At 38.3% G+C, this 22,491-nt stretch overlaps 1 protein-coding gene across 4 annotated transcripts in view; it reads left to right on the top strand.

Annotated features, from left to right (window-relative positions):
* Positions 1-22,491, top strand: part of SMAD1 (SMAD family member 1) — a 74,130-nt gene that overhangs the window by 18,933 nt on the left and 32,706 nt on the right. For all 4 annotated transcript variants that reach the window (XM_004758000.3, XM_004757999.3, XM_045078344.1 and 1 more), the window contains one exon: positions 9,969-10,551. In XM_004758000.3, coding sequence (XP_004758057.1) covers positions 10,152-10,551 — 400 coding nt within the window. In that variant the 5' untranslated portion in view covers positions 9,969-10,151. The remainder of the gene's footprint in view (positions 1-9,968; positions 10,552-22,491) is intronic.

Raw genomic sequence — 22,491 nt, 5'->3', positions numbered from 1 at the left:
AGTCTTCCGTTACAAGCATGAATTTGACAACAGGGACTCCGTGGGATTAAATAAGTGACAAGGAGAGGTACAAACAAGCCAAATTTGTTTGTTGAAGTTGAGGACAGTCAGAAAACTTCTAAGTGCCTTCAGCCTACTTAACAAGTAATGATCTGATGAAACGAAACAGAGCCAACACTTGTTATCCTCTGGAGAGTCTCTGTTACTAAGGATAATTGACCAGTTGTCCTATAAGCAGCCCAGGTTTGTCAGGAGGGAAGGACTTGTGTATGCAGAACAGAACCAGAGAGCATTCTTACCTTCAAGAATTTTCTAACACAGTGGAGATGTACTGAATAGTATACTTGGCACACCTGAGTATGTAAACTAGAGCCCTGTCCTCTTCAGAGTCTCATGTCATTGTGACATCTGTAAATACTTTGCTTCATTTTCATCAAGGGGATGCTACTTTTGAAATTACCTGGCCGAAATCGCAGCTTGCAATGAACTTACCAGTGGGAAGTGGGAAGCTGCTATTCAAAGTCTATGTGTTACTACCTTCCTTTTTGATTGCAGAGTTTCCACTCAGTTAACACTGTGGAGATACCACATGGCAGCTCTTGCTGGCAGGTCTGTTAAGTCACACCTGAGAGACCGGGAAACTGGCTTGTTAGCGCATGTGTTTTTAAGGTGGTGTAGTACCTGCATAATTGCATTACTACTAAAAATAGGCTTTCAAGAGCTTATCCTCCCTGCCGTCTTCACTCCTCCTCCTGATCTGGAAATTAATCTCTGAAAAAATGGCAAACTAGTCCATGTCATTAATTACACGTTTAGAAAGTCGGGAAATGTTTACAAGTAACCAAAGCAAGGCTTAATAATAAGAGGCTGGGGAACGTGAAATTTGACTTCTGGGTGTTTGTACTGGCGGGACTTTGCTGCTGCTTTGATCTAAGACCGGCAGATTTCTTCTGTGATCTGCAGTGGCTCTTCATATCACTTTCTTGTGCAGGAATTTAGGTACATTTTCTTTTTCTGAGGACCCATTTGCAGTAGAGTTCCTTTTAGCCGGACTTCCCAGCAGTGAAAGCGGTGGCTTAAAAAGTGCTTTTGAATCTGTGGAAGTTGGAGAGAGTTATTCAACCTCATTTTCTTCTTCTAGGATTTTTCCCCCCTTGTTTTGGTTAGTGGTTTTATTTAGCTACATTTGACTGTTTGAAGTTGAAAGTCGAGGGCTAACTGCTATTTTAAAACAGGAAAAAGAAATGCAGAGACGCTTCACCTGTTTTCTCCTACAGTTCAAATATCTCAAAATGAAGTTAGTTCCTAGTTGGAGAAGCTGGAGAAATGAAACATTTGAACAGACTATTTGTTGAAACCAGATCACAGAGCATTATAACTTTGAGGTATTTGTCTGAGACTAATATTGCTAGAGAAAACCCCTCTTCTGATACTCATTGTAATGGCAAATTTAAACATTTTTTTTTCCTGTCTGCCTTAAGAGTGGATAAAGCTGTATTATTTTCCTTAAGGAACTGTCTGATAGTCTTTCATGCTTTTGTTAGGAACTGTTTAGAGTTGATCCCCCTTAGGGCTGTGTTTTGCTTGTTCCAGAATACTCTCTTCACTTGTGTTTATTACTGTTTTTCACAGGTACTGTTCATAGGATTGTGTTCCATCCAGAAATATGAGTGTATTTCAGCGCTCCTAAGCCAGTATGTGGGTTGTCTGCTGTTCCACTTCGAAGTAATTTAGTTTTATCAAAAGTTTAGAAGATCCCTGTTCTTCAGGACTTTTGACCCCATAGCCTAATTTTACTAGGTCTAATGAGTATGGTTATGATACCCTCCCTTTACTCCCCTTTCTCCTGCCATTTTGTGAATTCTCCATCTTGCTTAACCAGCAAAGCTCATTGTAATTCCTGGCTTAATGATGGATTGCTCTTTATGTTTTAGAATATTTATTGGCATTGAATCTCTGGGATATTTTTCTTTGCAACCTTCATCTTTTTAAGCATTTTTAACCTTAATCTGTAATGTCTGCTCTTCTTTTCATTCTCTGGTTTCTCTGAGTGTCAGGAATTTTTAGGTTATCTTTGTTTTATTCTTCTTGAGAATCATGATCTGTTTTGGCCTTTGGTAAAAGTATACAGTTGACTTGGGTACCCAGATGAAATCAAGTAGGCTAAAAAACAAAATGAAGTAATGCAAAGTTACATTACAGATCCACAGTCACATTCACTTTTTGGCCCTTTTTGATATTTTAATTTAGCCAGGCATCTCAGTTGAGGCAAGAGTTCTTACCAGGCATTGAATCCTATTTAAAATGGAATAGATGACAGATACCTTTACATAGTACTAATACTGCCACCAGTTACTTTATACAACACATCCCTGTGGTATTTTACATCTCCATGGTATATGTTGGTATATGTTGAAACATTTTAGATACAAAAACGATTGCACTGCAAAAATCATATAGTTGGCTTAAGATTTCTTTGAAGTATTTGAAGCCCCAGTATAGCTCTACCTTTGGGAGCTCAAGTCTTAACTTTTCCTGCTTATTCACAAAGATCATCTGTTGAAGAAGAAAGCTGGTGGCATATGTTAGGAAATATGCACAGTTTATTTTGTTACTTTGGAAATACTTAATTCCTAAAAAATGGTTCAAACATTTTTATGGGAAGATTAATTTTTGTAGAATTGTCTTTTTTCTTAACTTAACCAACTGTTAAACAGTTCCAAAGTGAAGTTAATCAATACCCTGTGCTTTTAGTTCCTTAAATCTTTTGATCTTTATGCCATGCTGTTTTACTGTTAGAGTTAAGACAGAGTAATGAACCAAAGAACAAGTGAAAAAAAAAGCGACTTGCTTGCTTCATTGAGAATAGACCATTTATCTTCTGTCAGTTACTTTTTTAAGGTACCAGGAGTCTTTGATTTTTTTTTCCCCCAGTCACTTTTTGGAGCCTATATTTTATATTTATTTTATTGAATAATTTAATTATTCCCTCAATATTTAATGGAGTCATTTATTTTCTCTACTTCATTGAATTTCATGCCAGTGCAACAATTACAAGCCTTACTGGTCTGAAGCTACAGAGGGCATTTAATTTGGTCCTGATCTGTCTCCTTTCTCTTTCATACATTTATAAAGGTACTTGGTTTGTACTACTTGGCAGCTACCCTCTCTCTGCCCTTTTTTAAAATGTATTTTCAGATAGAAATTAGAATAATTCTTTTATAAAATTCTCTGTGGGAATCTGGGATCTAAAAGGTATTGAACACCAGATAGTGTATTTTGTTTTTATTCACACAGTTGGATAATTACAGGTTTCTTTACTAGATGAGGCCAGGATGAAGAAAATGTCCATTGTTATGCAATTGACTAATTACGTTTCCTTTAAATATAAAGCAAGTTCACAGCAGTTAAAGGTATTTTAAATTTTTTTGCTTTTTTCCTTTTAACATTAAGGAATAGCACATAGGTTGCAAAATTAAATAGCTCAGTCAAATGGAATATTATAAGAGTATTTTTCTCACTTGGCCTCTGGCAATGCTAATGGAAATCCTTCCCATAGGGAAGGATTTTCCCATAGGAAAAAGTTTCGAATTTAGAACCCTGCTTTAAACTGTATTTTTATTACTTCCAAAATCAGATCATGCTCTAAGTGTTTAGAATTAGAGATTGTATAGCTTGACCTCATGAAATTGATTTTTGTTTTTTGTAATTTGCAAATATTTGCATATAGAGGCTTTTTTAAAATTCAGAAGTTAAAGTTTTTCCATTATGTTTGAAAAGTTTAGAAAAGTGTGTGTGTGTGGGGGGGGGGGATAGACAGTACTAACCTTCCAAACCCAGCCACTGTTGGTATTTGGGTATATTTACGTTGTTGTTCATGCTGTGTATACCATTTTGTGTTGTGCTTAAGGTTTTTTACAAGTTATTACAAAGCTTTTATGAACATAATTTTGTAAGGGCTACATAATAAATCTATTGAGTGGATTGTATCATGGCTCACCTGTTTTCCAGTTACTGGATATTTCTCTCTTCCCCCTAAAATAGATAATGCTTTGATGAAAATCTTTGTGCAAAAATCTTTTACCATTCTAGTTCAGAATCTTAGAATAAGTTTATAAAAGTGAAGTTGTTGGAAAAAGATAGTATTTTTAAGGCTTCTGGAGGGTTACTAGATGAATGCTGTTTGTGTGTTTGTGTCTGTGTGTGTCAGTGTGAAATGTTTGTATTTGGAGAAGAGGGAAGGAAATCTCTGTTTGCTGACTCATGTTTTTATTTTGCACTTTAAACTGATAAGGCCACTTAGCTTTTGACATAAACTAAAGCAGGAAGTACAAAAAGGGGCAGCAGAAAATGAGTTGTCTTGCCAAGGCCATAGTATCATGGACTCATTTGAGTTCCTGATGGGGAGGTAGGTGGCTTGTTTGACTTGTATATTTAAAAAATTGCTTAACTCAAGTAGGCAGAAATTAGTCATCGGTCCTCATTTTGTTTGATCTACGCACATTTATACGTAAAGGTTTGTGATCTCGCCACTGATTTTTGTGAGTGGCATCAGGACATGCATCCTCCAGCTGGCTCATACAGTGTTTAGTGTTTTTGTTCTCTTGTTGGAACCTCTTGTATTGAGGCTGTCACCGTAACTGTTTCTGAATCATAGAGCTAACTGCAGCAGTGCTCTGATGCTAAACCTTCTGCTTGTCTGCAGGATAAGATGCGTCACAGGCCCTTCATGGTTTTGCCCCTGCCCTTCTTAGCAGCCTTGTGTCATCACAGCCACCTCGAACCCCTGCATTTTTGTCTTGTGTCTGGGAGAACTAACAATTGAAACAAGTGGTTGAAAAATGGAGGCTCTAGAGCCAGACAACGTGGGTTCCAGCCCTGACTCTGACACACGGCTGTGTATGTCAGCTTTGGACAGACGATTGAACTTTTCCATATTCCGCTTTCCTGACCTGTAGAGTGAGGGAAATGATAGTGTTTATTCAGAGAGTTTGTTGCAAAGGTTAAACTAGTTAGGAGACAGAAGGCGCTTGGAGCAGTGTCTGTCATGTGGTGATACTTCAAAATGTTAGGTCCATTGTTTCATACAATTCTGATCATCCTGTAAAACCTGTCCAATATTACCTTTTTGGGAAAACTTCCTGAAATCTGTGGAATTCGTTGTTCTCTTTTCCTCTCCCTTGTATATATTATTGTTTATACTTGCTTTAGAGCTTTTATCATACAGTGTTGTTGTTAGTTCGTGGTGGGCAAATGCACAGTACATGGACCTCTTCTTCTATTCCTGTGCTCGTGGTCGACCTTGGTACAGTCACACATTCCTTCTGGACAAGGCCCTGGAGATGGCCTAACACTTCTCAGCCCGCCCCAGCCTTTAGCGGTAGCATGCAGGAACACCAGCTTGCCCCAGTGAGAGTTACTTGTTTGCTCACGGGCTCTTCCCTTAGCTTGTCCTTCAGGATATAGACATTTTTGCCCTTGTCTCCTGTGTACAGCAACTAAGCACTTAGCAAGCACTCACTACAGCTTTGTTGAGTGAATGTCGATTTGAACAGTGAAAACGAGGGTCTGAAATGGTGGTTCTTAATCTCCCCCCACGGCCGTCCCCCTCCCCTCAGCATATTTGCCTTGTACAACTAACCCATCTCTGACAGAGATTGAAAGAGCCCCGGGTGATTTTGATAGACACTCATTCCCTACTATTTGAAAATCATTGGCTAAAATATAAAAAAGTAGTTATTAGAAGAAAAGGCCATATAGAATACAAAGAAATGGATTCCCTTTGTAATTTGGTACTAGAGGACTAGAAAGAAGTCATCGTCTTGTTCTTTTGCAAAGTTAACCTAAAAGTAAATGATTACTTCAAAAGGTACACTCTGACCAAGTGTGACTTTTATAGTGGCATGGGTTTATTTTCTCTTTCCTTTTCTGTTAAATGAAAGTAATGCCAGCTTTGAAAGGACTGGTAAATTTGGGTAAAACTCTTTAAGCAAGGAAACAATGAACTCCTTACAGCGCATTGAATGATATGTATATTTAGTAATTTTTTTATTCATATTTTATTGAATAAAGTTGAAGTTCCACCCTTGACCTTCTGATTTCTTCAGGGAGCTAAATTATACAAACATTTATTGAGGATCTGCTGTGTGCCAGGTATAATGCTGAGCTCTAAAGATAGGAAGAGAAGTAAGATGGAATTCCTCAGCCACTTTCCTGTAGTGGGAAACACAGATATGCGGACTTAGCACAGAGTCACTGCAGCGATGCACATTTTGCTGTGACATTTATTCATAATCCGTTCCTTTTTAACTTCTGAGGATCAGTGATGATTTTCCTCTTTTATTCCTGTTGTTGGTAATTTGTGCCTTCTGCTTTATTGACCAGTTTTGCTAGAGGGTTAGCCAATTTTATTAGTATTTTCAGAGAAGCAAATTTGATATTGTAGGTTTTCTGTTTATGTTTCCCCCCCAAGCCGGGCCCCCCAGTTTCTGCTCTCATTTCTTCCCACTTTCTTCGGCTTTAATTTACTGGGGGCTTTTTGTTTATTTGTTCATTCCTTTGTTTGTTCGTGAAACAGAGAACATTAGTTTTCATCTCTTTCTTTCTTTCCTAATATATGCATTTAAGACTATAACTTTTCCTCTAAGCATGGCTTAAGCCACATCCCGCAAGTTTTGATGTATTGTATTTTTATAATCATTAAGTTAAAAGTGTTTTTTAATTTTCACTGTAGTTTCTTCTTTGACCTGTGAGATATTTAAGTACAGTTATTTTCAAGGGCAATATTTTTGTTATTGATTTCTATACTGTAATCAAAAGACATATTCTGTATGGTTTTGATATATGTAGAGATTTGCTTTATGGATCTTTATATGGTCAGTTTGGGTAAGTCTTCTGCATGTACTTGAAAGTATTATGTATTCTGTAGTCATTGGGTACAGTGATCTATGTACATGAATTGGATCAAATTTCTTTAAAATATGTTGTTAATCTTCTATATCTCTTGATTCTTGTTGACTTGTACCAGTTACTATTTTAATCTCCCACTAAGATTGTGGGTTTATCTGTTTGCCATTTTACTTGTCAGTTTCTGCTTTATATATTTTGACACTTTTACCTGAAAATTTGGGATTATGCTGTATTCATGGTGGATCAACTCTTAAAATTATAAAATGTCCCTTTTTTAATCTCTGGTGATACTTCTTTTGAAGTCTGTTTTGTTTGATTAGATAGTTATGGCAGCTTTTTTGGTTAGAGTATGCATAGTATCTCTTTTTCTTTCAGACTTTCTCTGGCCTCTGTATTTAATATGTGTCTCTCTTAAGTACAGTACAGTTAAGTGGTACTCTGCATCCATCCCTACCCATCTTTTACTTGCATATTTAATGTTTATATTTAAATAATTAATGATACTTTTGGGATTAGATCTAAATCTTACTGTATCCTATTTGTCCCAGCTATTTTCTCTCTTCTTACATTCTTTGGATTAATCATATTCAAAAAAATAATTCCATGTTTTTTAGCTTCTCTATTGCCTTTTTATTATTTTTTTTAAAGGTTTATCTATTTTAGAATGCACACATGTGAGTGGGGGGAGGGGCAGAGGGAAAAAAAGAGAGAGAGAAGCAGATTTCCTGCTGAGCTCAGAGCCTGACTGCTGCAGGGCTTGATCTCATCATCTTGAGATCATGACCTAAGCCAAATCAAGAGTCAGAAGCTTAACCGACTGAGCCACCCAGGCACCCCTCTTTCAGTATTTTTTTTTTATTATGATAAGACTTTATTAATAATTTAGTGCTTTATCACAGCCTGGGTAATACAGGGAACTTAGAACACTAATTTCATTTGCCTCTTTCTGCTTTTTTTTTTTTGGTCCTGGATTTTAATTCTTCTTTTTAAAATAACCGTTAGAGATTCCTGTTATTATTTTGTAAAATCAGTATTCATTTAGATTTACCTTTATTTACCCTTCTAGAGCTCTTCATTCTTTTCTGCCACTCCTTGCTTCATTCTGGGATCTTTTTCTTTTAGCCTTACAAATGCCTACTGAATCAGTTCTCTCAGATTCCATATGTCGGAAAACACATTTATTTTACGATCAGTTTTGCATGATTTTTCCACTAATTCTGAGTTACCAGTTATTTGTTTACATTTTGTACACTGAGGATTGTCTTCTTGTTTCCATTGTTTCTGTTGGAATGTCAGCTGTCAGCCTTATTGTACTTATTTGAGAATAATATGTCTTTTTAAAGATTTTTCTCATAGGTTTTCAGCAGCTTTAGTGTAAGAGGACACATCAAACCTTGTGGATTTCTTTGTATTTTTCCTTCTTGGGATTTGTAGAGCTTCCTGGATCTGTGTCTAGATGTTTATTGTTAGTTTTGGAAAATCCTTGACCAGTATCTACAAATATTGCCTGTGCAACAGTTTTTTTTCCTCCTCTTCTCCCATCACCTTGATCCAGTCTAGTATTAAGATGATTAAAAAAAAAAAGGATATCAGGCTGTGTTTCAATATAAAAACTGGTTCATTTCATTTTTGCCCTTAAACTAGAGCATACCCCTTGAGGGTCCCAACTGAAAGCCTCGTGTATTCACCAGGGCCTCTTTCTTTGTGGGCCCTCCACTATAGTTTGTTTGTTTTGTCTTCACCCCATGAGGCCACTGGAATCTCTCCTGTCTTCCTGAGCTTCCTTCAGCTTGGCTACCAATCTTTTGCTACTTATAGCACAAGCTTTGGTAAGTGCCTTGAGAAGAGGAGCAGGAACGAATGTTCAGCTCACTTCATTGCTTTTCTGTCGTCAGCATCTTTGCCTCTCCCGTCCTGAGGACCTTGGTTGCTCTTTGATGTCTTTAAAATTAAAGTAGGGCTTTTTGGTTTGTTTTTATTTCATTAGCTTTTATAGTGATTTTGTGGAAGAGGTTGATGGGAGACATGCTCTACTGCATCTTAGCTGGAGTTTGTGCAGTTATCCCCTCTTAAAGGTCTCTCATCACCCCTGTTTTTGTCAGGGGAGGAGTAAGTGGAAGGTTGAAAGGAGACAACCGGACTAAAGAATTTGGTGTAGTATGTGTTCATGTGCTTCATTCCTTTCATATTCATGAAAATTGATAAATTTCTTATCTTACTTGTCCTCTATCCCATAGGCACAGGCTTGTTTACTGAATAAATACCCTAAAATGTTGTAATGTTTACATAATAGAACTATAACTACTTTTCTTTTAGCATAAGAGATACTTGAGGAAGAAACCAAAAACAGATGCTAAGACTATTATATATTTTTTCCTGTTGTTTTCAGTTTTTTTTTTGACTGAGGTGTGTTTTGAAATACATTTTTAGAGCCTATAAATAATCTGTTGAGAACTTGGACTTCTGTGCACTGAGGTGTCTACGGTTTCTATCTCAGAACAGTTAACATACTACTTTTTAAACTGTGCCTCAGTTTATTCTTCTGTAAAAGGTGAATAATTGTATTACTTCACAAAAAAAAACTTTAAGTAAACTAAATACTACATGTTAGCTTGGGCTGTCACAACAAAATAACTCAGACTGGGTGGCTTAAACAACAGAAATTTATTTTCACAGTTCTGAAGGCTGGAAGTCCAAGATCGGTATTCCCGCTGGTTTGGTTTCTGGTGAGAGCTCTGTCCCAGGCTTGTAGGCTGCCTTCTCTCTGTGTCCTCACCTAGCCCTTCCTCAGTATGTGTGCATGATGGGGGCCCTTCCTCTTATAGCACCACCAGTCTTACCAGATTATGGCCCCACTTGCATAACCTCATCTCCAAATACAGTCACATGGTCGGTTACGGCTTCAATGTGAGTTTTAAGGTAGACATAATTCAGTCCATAGAATATCATCATACAGAAAATTACTTAAAATAGTATATGGGGCATAGAAGTTGTTTAATGAATGGTAGTTTTGCTGTAGGGATTATTTTAAACATTTTTCCCCCTTTTTTCTTCTCTAGGTGCTGACTTTGGATTACTTCTGAAATACTAGGAATGGTAATTTCTACTTTTCGGGACCTCAGAACCAAGAAGCTAAAGAGAATCCCTATGTAAATAAAGTGAAAGCTCTTCTGTTGTCCTTTTGCATTTGAAGACTTCTTTATTTCACCATACTCAAGGAGTCTATAACTAGTGCAGTCATTATGAATGTGACAAGTTTATTTTCCTTCACAAGTCCAGCTGTGAAGAGACTCCTTGGGTGGAAACAAGGTGATGAAGAAGAAAAATGGGCAGAGAAAGCTGTTGACGCTTTGGTGAAAAAACTGAAAAAAAAGAAAGGTGCCATGGAGGAACTGGAAAAGGCCTTGAGCTGCCCGGGGCAGCCAAGTAACTGTGTCACCATTCCCCGCTCTCTGGATGGCAGGCTGCAAGTTTCCCACCGGAAGGGACTGCCTCATGTCATTTATTGCCGCGTGTGGCGCTGGCCCGATCTCCAGAGCCACCATGAACTAAAACCACTGGAATGCTGTGAGTTTCCTTTTGGTTCCAAGCAGAAGGAGGTGTGCATCAATCCCTACCACTATAAGCGAGTAGAAAGCCCTGGTAAGTGTGGTTTTTTTGTTTGTTTATGTTCAGTTAGCCAACATACAGTACAGCATTATTTTGTGATGTAGTGTTCAGTGATTCATAAATTGCATGTAACACCCAGTAAGCATTACCGAACGTGCCCTCCTTCACACCCACCACCTGGTTATTCCATCCCCCCACCCCCCTCCCCTCTGTAACCCTCAGTTTGTTTCCCCGGAGTCCAGAGTCTCTCATGGTTTGTCTCCCTCTCTGATTTCTTCCCATTCAGTTTTCCTTCCCTTCCTCTGTGGTCCTCTGTGCTATTGCTTATGGTCCACATATGCAGGAGCCCTTTTATATTGATGTGCTTAGCAGATTTGTGTTGTTTAAAATTTTAAAAAATCATCTCTTTCTGTATTTTTAGTTGTGATTTTTAAGTATCAGGGGAAAATATGTCAGCCCTTGAAGGTTTTGTACATTCTAATAACTCAGTTCTCTGTAGTTCATTTTATTTCTTAAGAGCAGGGCAAAATTGTCGTAGCAGTACTAACACCTCTAAATATAAATAGACAGCTTTCTTTCTAAATTTATTTTTTGTTTCTCATTGGCTCTGTGCATTTCTCTAGAAAAACTTAGCTGTGATTTTATTACAATGGAAGAAAATTAAGAAAAGAAACAAACATGGGGTTGCCATCTACATACTTGAGGGAAATACATCTTTAGTGCAATTGCCAATGACTTATACCACTTTATTTTTAAGGGGAGCATCTTTTTATCACCTCTGGTGGAATTTTGCTCCCTGCAGAGGATATGAAGGAATTTTGTTCTGCTGTGGACTCATTGACTATTATTATATTATTATTATTGTGGACTCAGTGGATGCTTTTACCTTATAGAATATTCATAGTTTTTACCTGTGTGACCTTTTGGTCATATATAGTAAAGGATGTACATTAAAATTTGTATGGTTCTGCCCTCAAATTAGAGTCCACATTCTAGACCATTGTATCAAGTGGAAAGTGATTAGGCAATCTTAAGCACTGAAATATCTGATTGTCAGATTGGAACCCATTTTGTTGATGGATTAATTATTAATAGATTGTGGTTACCAAGGGTTCCCAAATGAGGCTGTGCGTTAGAATCACATGGCTCGCCTCCCAGAAATTTTGATTCTGGCACAGGCTGATGGCCTGTGTTTTTAACAAATACTTCAGATGGTGTCTAGTAGCTGTTGGGCTGGTGTTAGGAAACTCCTGTGCCAGATCATGTGCTAATGTGGTTCTCAAATAAAAGGCATTCTGTTTTTTTTGTTTTTTTTTTTTTATGGAATATTTAAGACCTACAAAAAATTTAAAGACGAGGGAATAATATAATAAACATCTATGTATATAGTCAATTTAAGACATAAACGATTACAAATAAAACTGAAACTCTAGTTTATGCCTCTCTGGTTCTGTTTTTTTTTTTCCCTTCAGTAACTATTCTGGATTTTTGGGGTAGAATTTGATGTCATTCCCATGCATGTTTTATACTGCTGTTTTGTATGTATACATACATACTTGCTTGTACGAATCCATGACAACATGTAATAATATGTTTAGAAGTATTGATACTGGAACATCCTTCTACACTTGTATTCATTCAACATTATTTTTTTGTGATTTCTGTATTTTTTTTTTTAGTAAACATATAATGTATTATTTGTTTCAGGGGAACAGGTCTGTGATTCATCAGTCTTACACAATTCACAGTGCTCACCATAGCACATTCTGTATTCTATTCTTTAAGATTACCTTGTCAAATTCTGTGAAATATCCTCTGGAAATTTTTTTGGAATTTTATTGTTTTTTTCTGGGAAGGATTGACTTAATTGTGTTTTTTTCAGAATTTATTTAGGACTTTTTCTTTAAGTTTCCTCCATAAAGTTCTTATAGACCTTTTCTTAGATTTATATCTCAATAACTGGTTGGTTTTTATTGAAAAAGTTACATTTTGTTAGACTTGATCTTGGCTAGGAAGGCACTTGCTTTTTTCCAGCAACTTTGTTGAATTCTCTTTATTCTAATGGAGACATTCTTTTCTGCCTGTCATACATGTTGTGATGTAAATTAAAAAGCAAAAACTCAACTCAGAGATAGATGATTTTTTAGCCAGAATCAAGATGGAGAAGTTTGGGAGAAGAAAAAAGTAGTGTATAAGTAATAGGTACAAACAAGATTATTTTGGTGTGTGATTTTTTTATCACCGTAGTAACTTTAAGAGATACACAGGGAAGATTCTAACCCTACTTCGTAAGTGGTGTAACCTGTGAATTAAGTGCCCTGTGTGTCAGACAGCTAGGATTCCCTCCATTTCCTCTGCCCACCCTCTGCCATTGCCATCCTGGCAATACTGCCTCTTACGCCTCCTGACCCATCACCCTCTTCAGGCCAATATTAGAGAGAGTTCTTTTAAGATGGATGTTATGAACATGTTACCTTCCTGCTTCCCATGGCTTGTACACAGAGCTCTGCACGTTCTGGTCCTGCCTACCCTACCAGCTTCCTTTCCCACTTTTCCATGTTTTGTGTGTTTGAGTCGTATGCGAACACTGAATGTTCTTTTTCTTCCATTAGCAACTCATTTCTTCTCCCTTTTTGCCTAGCTCACTCTTACTTATACTTCAGCTTTAAGCTTGGTAGAATTTAGCTTTGCTGAGGAGCCTCTCTTAATACCTCCTTATTCACCCCCCACGTAGGCTAGTCTCTGTTTCCCATAGCAATCTGAATTTCTTCATAATGTTTTTCACATTTGCAATTATCTGTTAGTCTTCCTGGTAAGTTGGAAATAAAGCTCCATGAGGGCAACGACCACATATATTATTAGCATTTTTACTTCAGCAACTAGCACAATTCAATCAATTTTGCTATTAAATGAGAATACTTGTTTTTATTTCTCTGTATGGTCATTTGTCCATTTTTTTGGAGAGGAGTTTTCAGCTTGCCTGTCTGTACCCTTTGAACATCATCTTCCCTTATTCATTTATTTCATTGGTAATGGGGAAATAACACCTAACATTACTACTAAAGTCTCTTGACACACAATGGAAAGTTGTTTTTTTTTTAAGTTACAAGTTAATACTGAGATGATTTTGTTACTCTTAATAGCTTATATGCGAATGGTTTGATGGGGGGAGGGTAGAAAACCAGATAAAATAAGACATTTGAGACTCCACAAATGTCATTCATCCCCACCAGCACACGCCTCATAGCCAAGAATCTTGTGAGGCTTACATAGAACAGTTTTAGAAAACTTTGAGGCTGAGGCCAGGATATGTTGAATTTAAACATATTGGGATTTTTCATGTTGTAAAGTGGCTGATGTGGGAATAAGAACAAATGGACTTTTTCCAGAGACCACTATGAAGCAGCCCCTACACATCTCAGGGAGAAGCCCCACTGGAAGTATAAGGGAGCCTAAGCCCTTTACTCTCCCAGAGTTCAGTAGGCATTTTGGAGTACACCTGGTTATAATTTCTGTGAACTAGGGAAAAAGGAATCTGGAATTCTAAGCTGCAGATACACAGCTCAGTAATGAATTTCTTTGGATTATGTAACTACTAATTTGAGATGAATTATTTGGAAGAGCAATTTAGCAGTTGAAGCATAAGATAGTTGAATCTTCCAACCTTGGTGTTTTCTCCAAAGACCTCTGTTTTAAGACCTCATAAGCAAAATTCTACAAAAATTGGGTGTCTCTGGCTTTAAAGTAGTGGTTTTCAAAATATGTGCTCCTCAGACCAGCAGCGTTGGCATCACTTGGGATCTTTTGAGAAATACAAAATTTTGGACCCTTCCACAGGCCTATTGAATTGAACTCAGGGGATGGAGCCAGCAGTTGGTGTTTTGGCAAGCTCTTTGGGAGATTCTAATGCAGGCTACACTTTGAGAACCACTGGTTTAAGGTATCCAGGCAAGTCTTCAAGTTCAATTGATTAGATGAAGTTGTCTCTGTTATCAAAAAGAGATGCTAAATGGGTTTGTCTTCGAAGTCACTCATCATTTTGAACTTTGCATGTTTTGTTACAGATATAAAATTGACCTCCTTCCAGAATTTTCATTCTCTCTGACAGTCCTAAGATCAGCACTCTGATAAAATAACAGAAGGTGTCTCTAAGGTGATGGAGGAGACAGGGAGAGAGGAATGCTTTGTGATTTGGCCCAGCGCAGGTTTTATTATTGTTCCTTTGGCTATCTGATACAGTTTGTTTGACCAAAAATATTTTAATGGGTTTAAGAAGTTCTCGTTTTTCTTTACCCCTTGTCATTTATTTTGTTAAAATAAAAAAGTCTGAAAATTGTAGTGGGGGGCGGGGGGACCCGAATTTGCAGAAGCACTTTGTGGCAACTTGCGTCCATCATAATTAACAGTGGTAAAGAGGGTGAAAGGGGAACTACCTTCCTTTTGGTGAGAGGTGCTACTTTGACCATTACTGAAAATGTATCTGTGGGAAAGTAAAAAGTGTTCAGGATTTTTTCCTAAAAATGCATGGACAGTTGCAGGAAAGAAAGTTCGTGCAGCTTCTGACTGTGACCCTGTTGATGATGTAACAGGTTACTGTTTCCCCGGACTTTTAGTAGCCTTTAGAATCAAGGCTGCTTATTAGTGGTTGTGTTAAGTATAGGTTTTCTTTTTCTTTACCAAAGTAAATGCTGACAGTGGTAAAGTAAGTCATCTAACTGTGGTGCCTAGACCATTCAGTTGCTAGCTGTTGATATTAACGTGCTTTTATGGAGACTTCCTGTCATTTGGCCTTATATATTTTTTATGTTTTCACATGGCTCTTGAAAACTATCTTCTGTACTTTAAACGTAAACTTAATCAACTTGAAAGGCCGTAACAAACCTGAGCTTGAAATTCTGAGATTTCAATTTTAATCTTTAAAGTAACACCCTAGAATTAGTTTCCTGTGCTTTTATTTTCAGCGTAATGGCTCCCAGCTGTTAAAATTCAAATACACCTAAAATCCTCTTCACCTGTTGGCCGAGAGTTTTGACTCTTTGGCTGCCTCAGTCACCATGAAATTCGTGGCTTGCAAAATGTTATCTTAGAAAGTCTTTTTTGTGTCTTGACTATATCAATGTTGATACTCTGATTGTGATGTCCTGTAGTTTTGCAGGATGTCACCATTCGAGGAAACTAGGTAAAGGGTCAACAGGATTTCTCTATTATTTCTTATAGCTGCATGTGAACGAATCTACAGTTACCTTAATTTAAAAAATAGGGATCTGCACAAAAGCCCCTTCTTCAGCTCATGACTCAAATCATGCTAGAGGTTTTCCTTAAGAAAACCATTGTATTTCAGTGAATGCAGGAGAGGTGCTCTATGCACATGGGTTATTTTCTACACAGGTTACTAAAAAGACATATACTTGGGGACTGAGATTTAATAAAATTGATATTTTAAAAAACCAGAAATGAAAGTCTTTTTTTAAAAAATGTTTCTTCATACTGCAAATGTGTTTTCACATGAGCCAATGATAACAAAAACTTAGTTCCAAGTAAAGTTTTTTTTTTAGGCTGTGTTAGTATACTCATTTGGAGGAATGGAGGAGAAGTACTGACTTTTCCTTCAGGTTTATCTGAGTGGTGATTCATAGGAGTCTGATAACTGAAGTTGTAAGCTACATAAACACATCTTAATTAGTGTTCTGAAGATTTGGAATTAATTAGTTAACAATATTAACTATAAAAATTTAAATAATGCATTTTGACTTGTGTATTAGGGTTCTCCAGAGAAACAGAACAAATTGGATTTTTATATATATATATCTACCTAGATATATATTTAGATAGATATAGATAGAAGAGATTTATTATAGGAATTGACTAACACCAGTATAGAGACCAGAAAGTCACATGATCTGCTGTTGAAAAGCTGGAGAATCAAGAAGCTGGTGGCCTAAGTCCCAGTTCTAGTCCAAAGGCCCGAGAACTGGGAGCATTGATCTCTGAGGGCAGATGGGTGTCCCGGCTGAAGTGAACAAAAAAAAGCACATCTGCCCCTCCCCTACCTCTTTGTTCTTCAGGTATTGAGCAGATTGGATGATGCCCACCTTGCTTTAATGAGAGTAATCATCTTTACTCTGTCTGCTGATTGAATTGCTAATCTCCTCTGGGGACATCCTCACAGACACAGCTGGAAAAAAAAAGATGTCTTACCAGCTATCTGGGCATCCTGTAGCCCAGGCAAGCTGACATATAAAATTAACCATCATACCTCATAATTTCTGCATCTAAATTTCTCTTCATTTAAACATTTACGACACATACACACCTCCTCGAGAACCGTGTTTTGCCCAAGAAGCGCTGGTGTATGATTACAGCACAATTCGCTAAATCCAACAGTAGAAGTCTGGACAGGGGTTGCAGCTGACTCTTAAAAGCCTGAGAGTGGCCACAAAAAGGCTCAGTGGACTCTAACACACCTGGACGTAGTGTTCCAGTCTATGTGATGGTATGGATATATATGTATATTTCATTGTACACAGGATTTAAATCCATTTGTAAGGACACACACAGAAGGTAGAAAGTATTCTGAATAAAGTAGACCAGGGAAAACAAATTAAAATGGAAGGTCAAGACTAAGAGGAAAATCAGCACATAATGCATTCATTCCATGAGGGTTACTATGATAGATACACAGCTATATATAGTTACTCTATGTTCCTGTTATAGTCTGGGTGGTTCTCTAATTCTTCCGGAGGGAGAGAGATGTGAACAATATTTAGATGGAGGAAGAATGCTTTGAAAGCTGTAAGAGGTACTTTCTAACCTGTGAAGGGTGGGTGGTGGGGAGAAACTTTGAGGCCCTTTGCAGAGGTCAGCTGCAGCTGGGATACCCTGGGGCAAGAATGTCCCTGCCATTGTTGCTGCCCTTCCAGAGTCTGCCCAGGGCTCCATTCTGTTTGATCACTAATCCTCCTTCTCTACAAGTTCAACACACACCAAGTGGACATGGAGTTTGGATGCTGAGTTTTTTTCCAACCAACTGTCGTTGGCCTTTGGCTTGTGTTTGATAATTTCATCATTGTCATCTACCATATTACTAGAAATAGATGAAGTAATAGAATTGTGAGTAGGATTTCATACTCAAATCATTTAGCAGATTCCGTATTCTTAAAGTTCAAATGTGAAGTTAATTCTGATTTTTTTTCTTTTTCCTGAGCAACTGTTTTTAGTGCATTATTTGGGGCATTGGTTTTGTGCTGTTTATTATTTGATGAACATATGATGAAAAGTTATAATAGTTACTATATGTTGCTTTTACAGAAGTTGTAAAAGACATAAATTGAGGCAAATATCTGGAAAATTATGTGATTTGTTTCTGGATGGGATTTTTCTGTTGGTAGATATACTCCAATTTGAAATATTAAGAATATACAGATTATACAAAGTATTTTTTTCATCATTTTGCTTCCCTGACCATTATCTTCCATTTCATTCTTTACCTACCTCTGCAACCATTAGGTGGGCAAGAGAAGGTATTTTCAGGTCTTTCTGATTCATTCAAAATTCGACACTCTTCCCTCCACCACTTCTAGTTTATTAGGGCCGAAGGACCACTGGCCAGCAGTTGTCATAAACAAAACACAAACAACCATGGCTGATGAAGAAAAACAGTTTCAAAAACCATAAAAAAGTTCTTCATAATAAATGAAAGAAATAGTGTATATAATGATTGCAATTGTATAAAAATAATAAATTAAAAGGAAAAACTTGGCTTCCAAGACTAGAGTTGGATGAAATAATGAGACCTGTGAGTTGTGCTTTTTGGCTTATTGTCCCCGCATGTAGAACATCCTCATACAATGATTTTTTTTTTTTTTTTTGTAGGTTTGGGAATGTTTTATGTGGTTGGGGGAGGGGAATGACCTGTGATTGCCCACATGTTGAAGTGCCTTGTGCTCTTAATGGATACTTGCAGAAGTGAGAGAAACAGAAGGGAAGGTTGGCTTATGTAATGCTCTTAGGCTGAGTAAGTATCTCAGTGTGTAGCCTCCTTGGTACTAGATATCAAAAGGCTTAAACCAGACTGGAGATTTCTTTCCCCAAAATGTATATCTCATTCCTTTGTCTTTTTCTACTTCAAAATACAAATGTTCTGAAAAACTCAGCACCATGCCTTATAATCTTGAATTAGCCAAATGATCAGATCTCTGTCGATTGTTGGAAAAATATTTCTTTGGGGAAGAGATGAGGAAGGAAAGAGAGGATGTTTATTTCAAAGAGCAGAGCTTAGGTACTTTGGGTAGCCGTAGGGTGCCACGAGCACTACATTAAAAATCTCAGAGGCCCTGAAAAATAGGAGAGCTAAGAAAGAAAAAAAAAAAAAAAAACCGATTTTGTTAATTTGCCAGCATGGCTGGGGATTAGTGTCATTTTTAGATATTGGTGTTAGGACCGATTTGAAAGGCTGCAGACTTCTGTTTCCCCCTGAGTTTAGTCTGGCATGGGTTTCCACTGTGTCAACAGCGATTCTTCCCCATGTGTGGGAGGTGGGCAGATAAACACTTAGCATGCTGCTTACCCTTTCCACTTTCCTCATTATCAGTGCCCTCGACAGGATTTCTCCATTCCTGTGCCCTTAGCACCAAAGCCCTTGATACTCTCTTCCGGGTCTGCTCTTCATAAATCTGCTGTGAGTGACAGGAGCTATATAACTGGAAGTAATTGTAAATTCCTTGAAAAAAGATCTAGAGTTTAGAAAACATGGGCCATGTTTAAATAAGAAGATTCAGGGCAACCAAGGACTGTTGGGCAGATTTTCCTCCAGTTCTTTGTATCATCAGCTTTATGCTCTGGAATCTCCAGCAGACCTTACCAGGGAAGATTGGGTTTACATCCTCCATCACTACTACCTCAGTTCTAGCACGGCTCCCCAAGATACACTGCTGTTCTTAGTTCTGAACCTTTTTGCGCGAAGGAAGCAATTCTTATCCAAGTAGTGGTTTGACGTCTAGAGTCACATCACCTTCCCCCGACCACCTGCCTGCTTGCCTTTATGGGATATTCAGTCACAGTAAGGCAAAAGGAGAGCCTGTGATTTCTGTAAGTGGTTTTGGGGCAGCTTTTTGTAAAGTAAAAGGAAACATATATAAGACAACAGGGCGGAATTGTCTTGGGTGTTTTTTCCTTCATGTTTCTCTGTCATTTCCCTTACAGTTATGTCTAGCTAGCTCTGTAGCAGATATAGCAATATTTTTTTTCTGTGACAATGTCTTTCCTTGAGTATGGAAAAAGTTTAGCACATGGTAGTGTGCCAGACAGTTAAGTATGGTGATCAAGGTAGGAAACAGTTTTGGGTAAGTGCTTTTGAAACAATACAACCTATAGCTTTTAAATAGGAAAAGGAAACGCTAATTTTAAAATGAGCTATGTAGAAAAAAAAATTGATGGGAGCGTGTCACAAGGACACAGGAGTCAGCCTGAAGGGGGCTGCCCGTGGCTTCATCAGAGAAAATTTGATCAACAAAATAATTATGGACAGAAAATAATTATAAACCATTTAGGGATAAAAACAGGAATCCTGAAGATAAATAAATGGAGAGAAAGGGGAAGGGCTCTTCTTCACGGTAGGTGCCAGTCGCTGACTGTGGTGAGTGTGGAGTGGAGTTCTTTAGCATATTCAGGACAAATGAGACAATTTAAAGCAGATATTTATATCTCTTTAGGTGTCAGTTTAGAACATGGTTAAGAGGAGTCTTGGATCTGAAGGTCTGGACTAAAATTTGAGCACTTGGTATTTTCAAACTTGGGCCACTTACTCGTCCTCTTTGAATCTGTGTTGGCTAACCTGTGAGACAGGGTGCGATTAAATCTACTTTCCAGGGTAGTGGCAAGGACTGAATCAAGTAATGCATGTGAAAAGGCTCTATATACCTTCTTGAAGCATAACATGGCTGAAGTAAGGAACATAACTTCTGTATACAGCTGCAGAGTAAAATGAAATTCATACTGTAAGTAAACTTCCACTAAAGAAATTTTTGGAAAACTAACGACAATAGTTGCAATGTTAATAATAGTAACAGTGAAGATTAAAATAGTTACTTTTTATGCTTGCTGCATGCCAGGCACTGTGCTTGTCGCATGCCAGGCACTGTGCTTGTCACATCCCATGTATTCTCATTTAATACTGACCACAACTGCAAGAGGTAAAGGGACCAAATGGGCCACGGAGATGCACTTACACAACTTGTAACAGGCCAGCTGGGATTCAAATTGAAGTCTAACTCCAGAATTCATGCTGCTAACCACTACATTGTACTGCTTGCCAAAAGAGGTAGCTTCCCCCCCACCCTTTAATTAGCTTTCTCTTTTTGACGAAGGAGCAGAGCATCACCTGCTCTTCGTAGCAGAGCAAGTGGTCTGAACTGTATGCGGGCTGCCTGAAGTCAGGGTCCGGAGCAGTAGAGTGGGTCCACTCGTGGCTTCAGATGTTTATGGAGGCTTTATTTGTGTTTATTTCCCCCTTTATGTTATCTAATCATCATTAGATAACAAGTATCTGTTTCATGGAATATACTTAATGGGATCAAATTTGAACTCGGAAGGAGAACTAACTACATTCAGCGGCAATTACAAATTAAACCGCATTGCCTGGTGCGAACCCTGGGGATGGTCATTTACATATCAATAGGGTCTAATAGATGATTAGGCACACTAGGCGGCCAGCGCTGCCTGCGCAGTGGTAACTGCCCCTCACAGAGTGCCGTCGTGGCGCAGGAGCCTGCCTGTGCAACAAACGGTGGTTAGGAGCCGAGATTCTGGAGCCAGATGCCTAGGTTTGAATCCTGTCTCCACAGGTTGCGGGTTATATTCGTGCAGGCAAGTTAATCTCCGTACCTCAGTATCTATTTTTATAAAGTAGAGGTAATGACAGTGAAAGGAGTTCTTCGTACAGCACTTTCATAGAGAAGCAGTGTGTAAATGTTAAACATGAAAATCTGGGAGAAGAGCTGTTATTTCCATTTTACTTGTAAGGAAGTGAGGTTCTGATAATTGGCTAGTAAAGAATTGAGCAGGAATTCCAATTTCGGAAGCCAAAAACTAAAACCGGCCTCTAATTGTTGTTCTATTTCATCTATACCTTCTGAAGGATTTTTTTCCTCCTGGTATTTTTAGCTTACACTCTGAAGTTCTTCTTCCTCTCACAAATTCTGAAGCTCTAATAACATAGCACCTTCCTTCTGTGGTAGTTAAGCAAATAAACATTTGGCAGAGGGAAGGAACCTGGGCTGAGTAGGGAGAGAGGAGTCAGGGAGGGAGGCAGCATTTGAGAGTGGGGCTGCACGGAGCTGTTGGGGGCTTGGGTCATTCTCTCTACAGAAACGGGGGAGAACTTATACTGCCCAGTTCAGACAGCTGGCACTCGTGGCAGTCTTGATCCAAAGCTAACGCATGATACCTTGCCACCTGACCAAAGTGTGGACACTTGATAAATTTTCTTGTTAGGTTTGTGTAAGGCCCTGCTGGTCTCTTCTGTATCCTTCTCATTTTAGTCTGTGTACCTGAGAATTAGAACTGGTACTATATAGTATTTTAGGGGTTGGACGAATGATGTGTAGAAATTTGATGTAAGGTGATCAAATTGAAGTTCCAGGTTTCACAGCCACTAGAGACATAGGGTGAGAAAATGCCCACAGCCACTCCTCATTGCCCTGCATCCCAGCTCCCAGGCAGTCTGACTTAATGTCTCTGGGATGAGGCACAATAATCTGCCTTTTTAATGTTTATAAGATTTTTAATTAATCTACTTGAGAGATCACAAGTAGGCAGAGAGGCAGGCAGAGAAAGATGGGGAAGCAGGCTCCCTGCGGGGCTCGATCCCAGGACTCTGAGATCATGACCAGAGCCGAATGCAGAGGCTCAACCCACTGAGCCACCCAGGCGCCCTAGTCTGCCTTTTTAAACAAGTATCTTGCTAATCCAAATGCA

The sequence above is a fragment of the Mustela putorius genome, unplaced genomic scaffold (assembly GCF_011764305.1).
Source record: "Mustela putorius furo isolate JIRA1106 unplaced genomic scaffold, ASM1176430v1.1 tig00000242_pilon_pilon_pilon, whole genome shotgun sequence".
Lineage (NCBI taxonomy): Eukaryota > Metazoa > Chordata > Mammalia > Carnivora > Mustelidae > Mustela > Mustela putorius.
The sequence above is the reverse complement of the archived record's forward strand: the minus strand, read 5'-3'. Positions and strand labels throughout refer to the sequence as shown.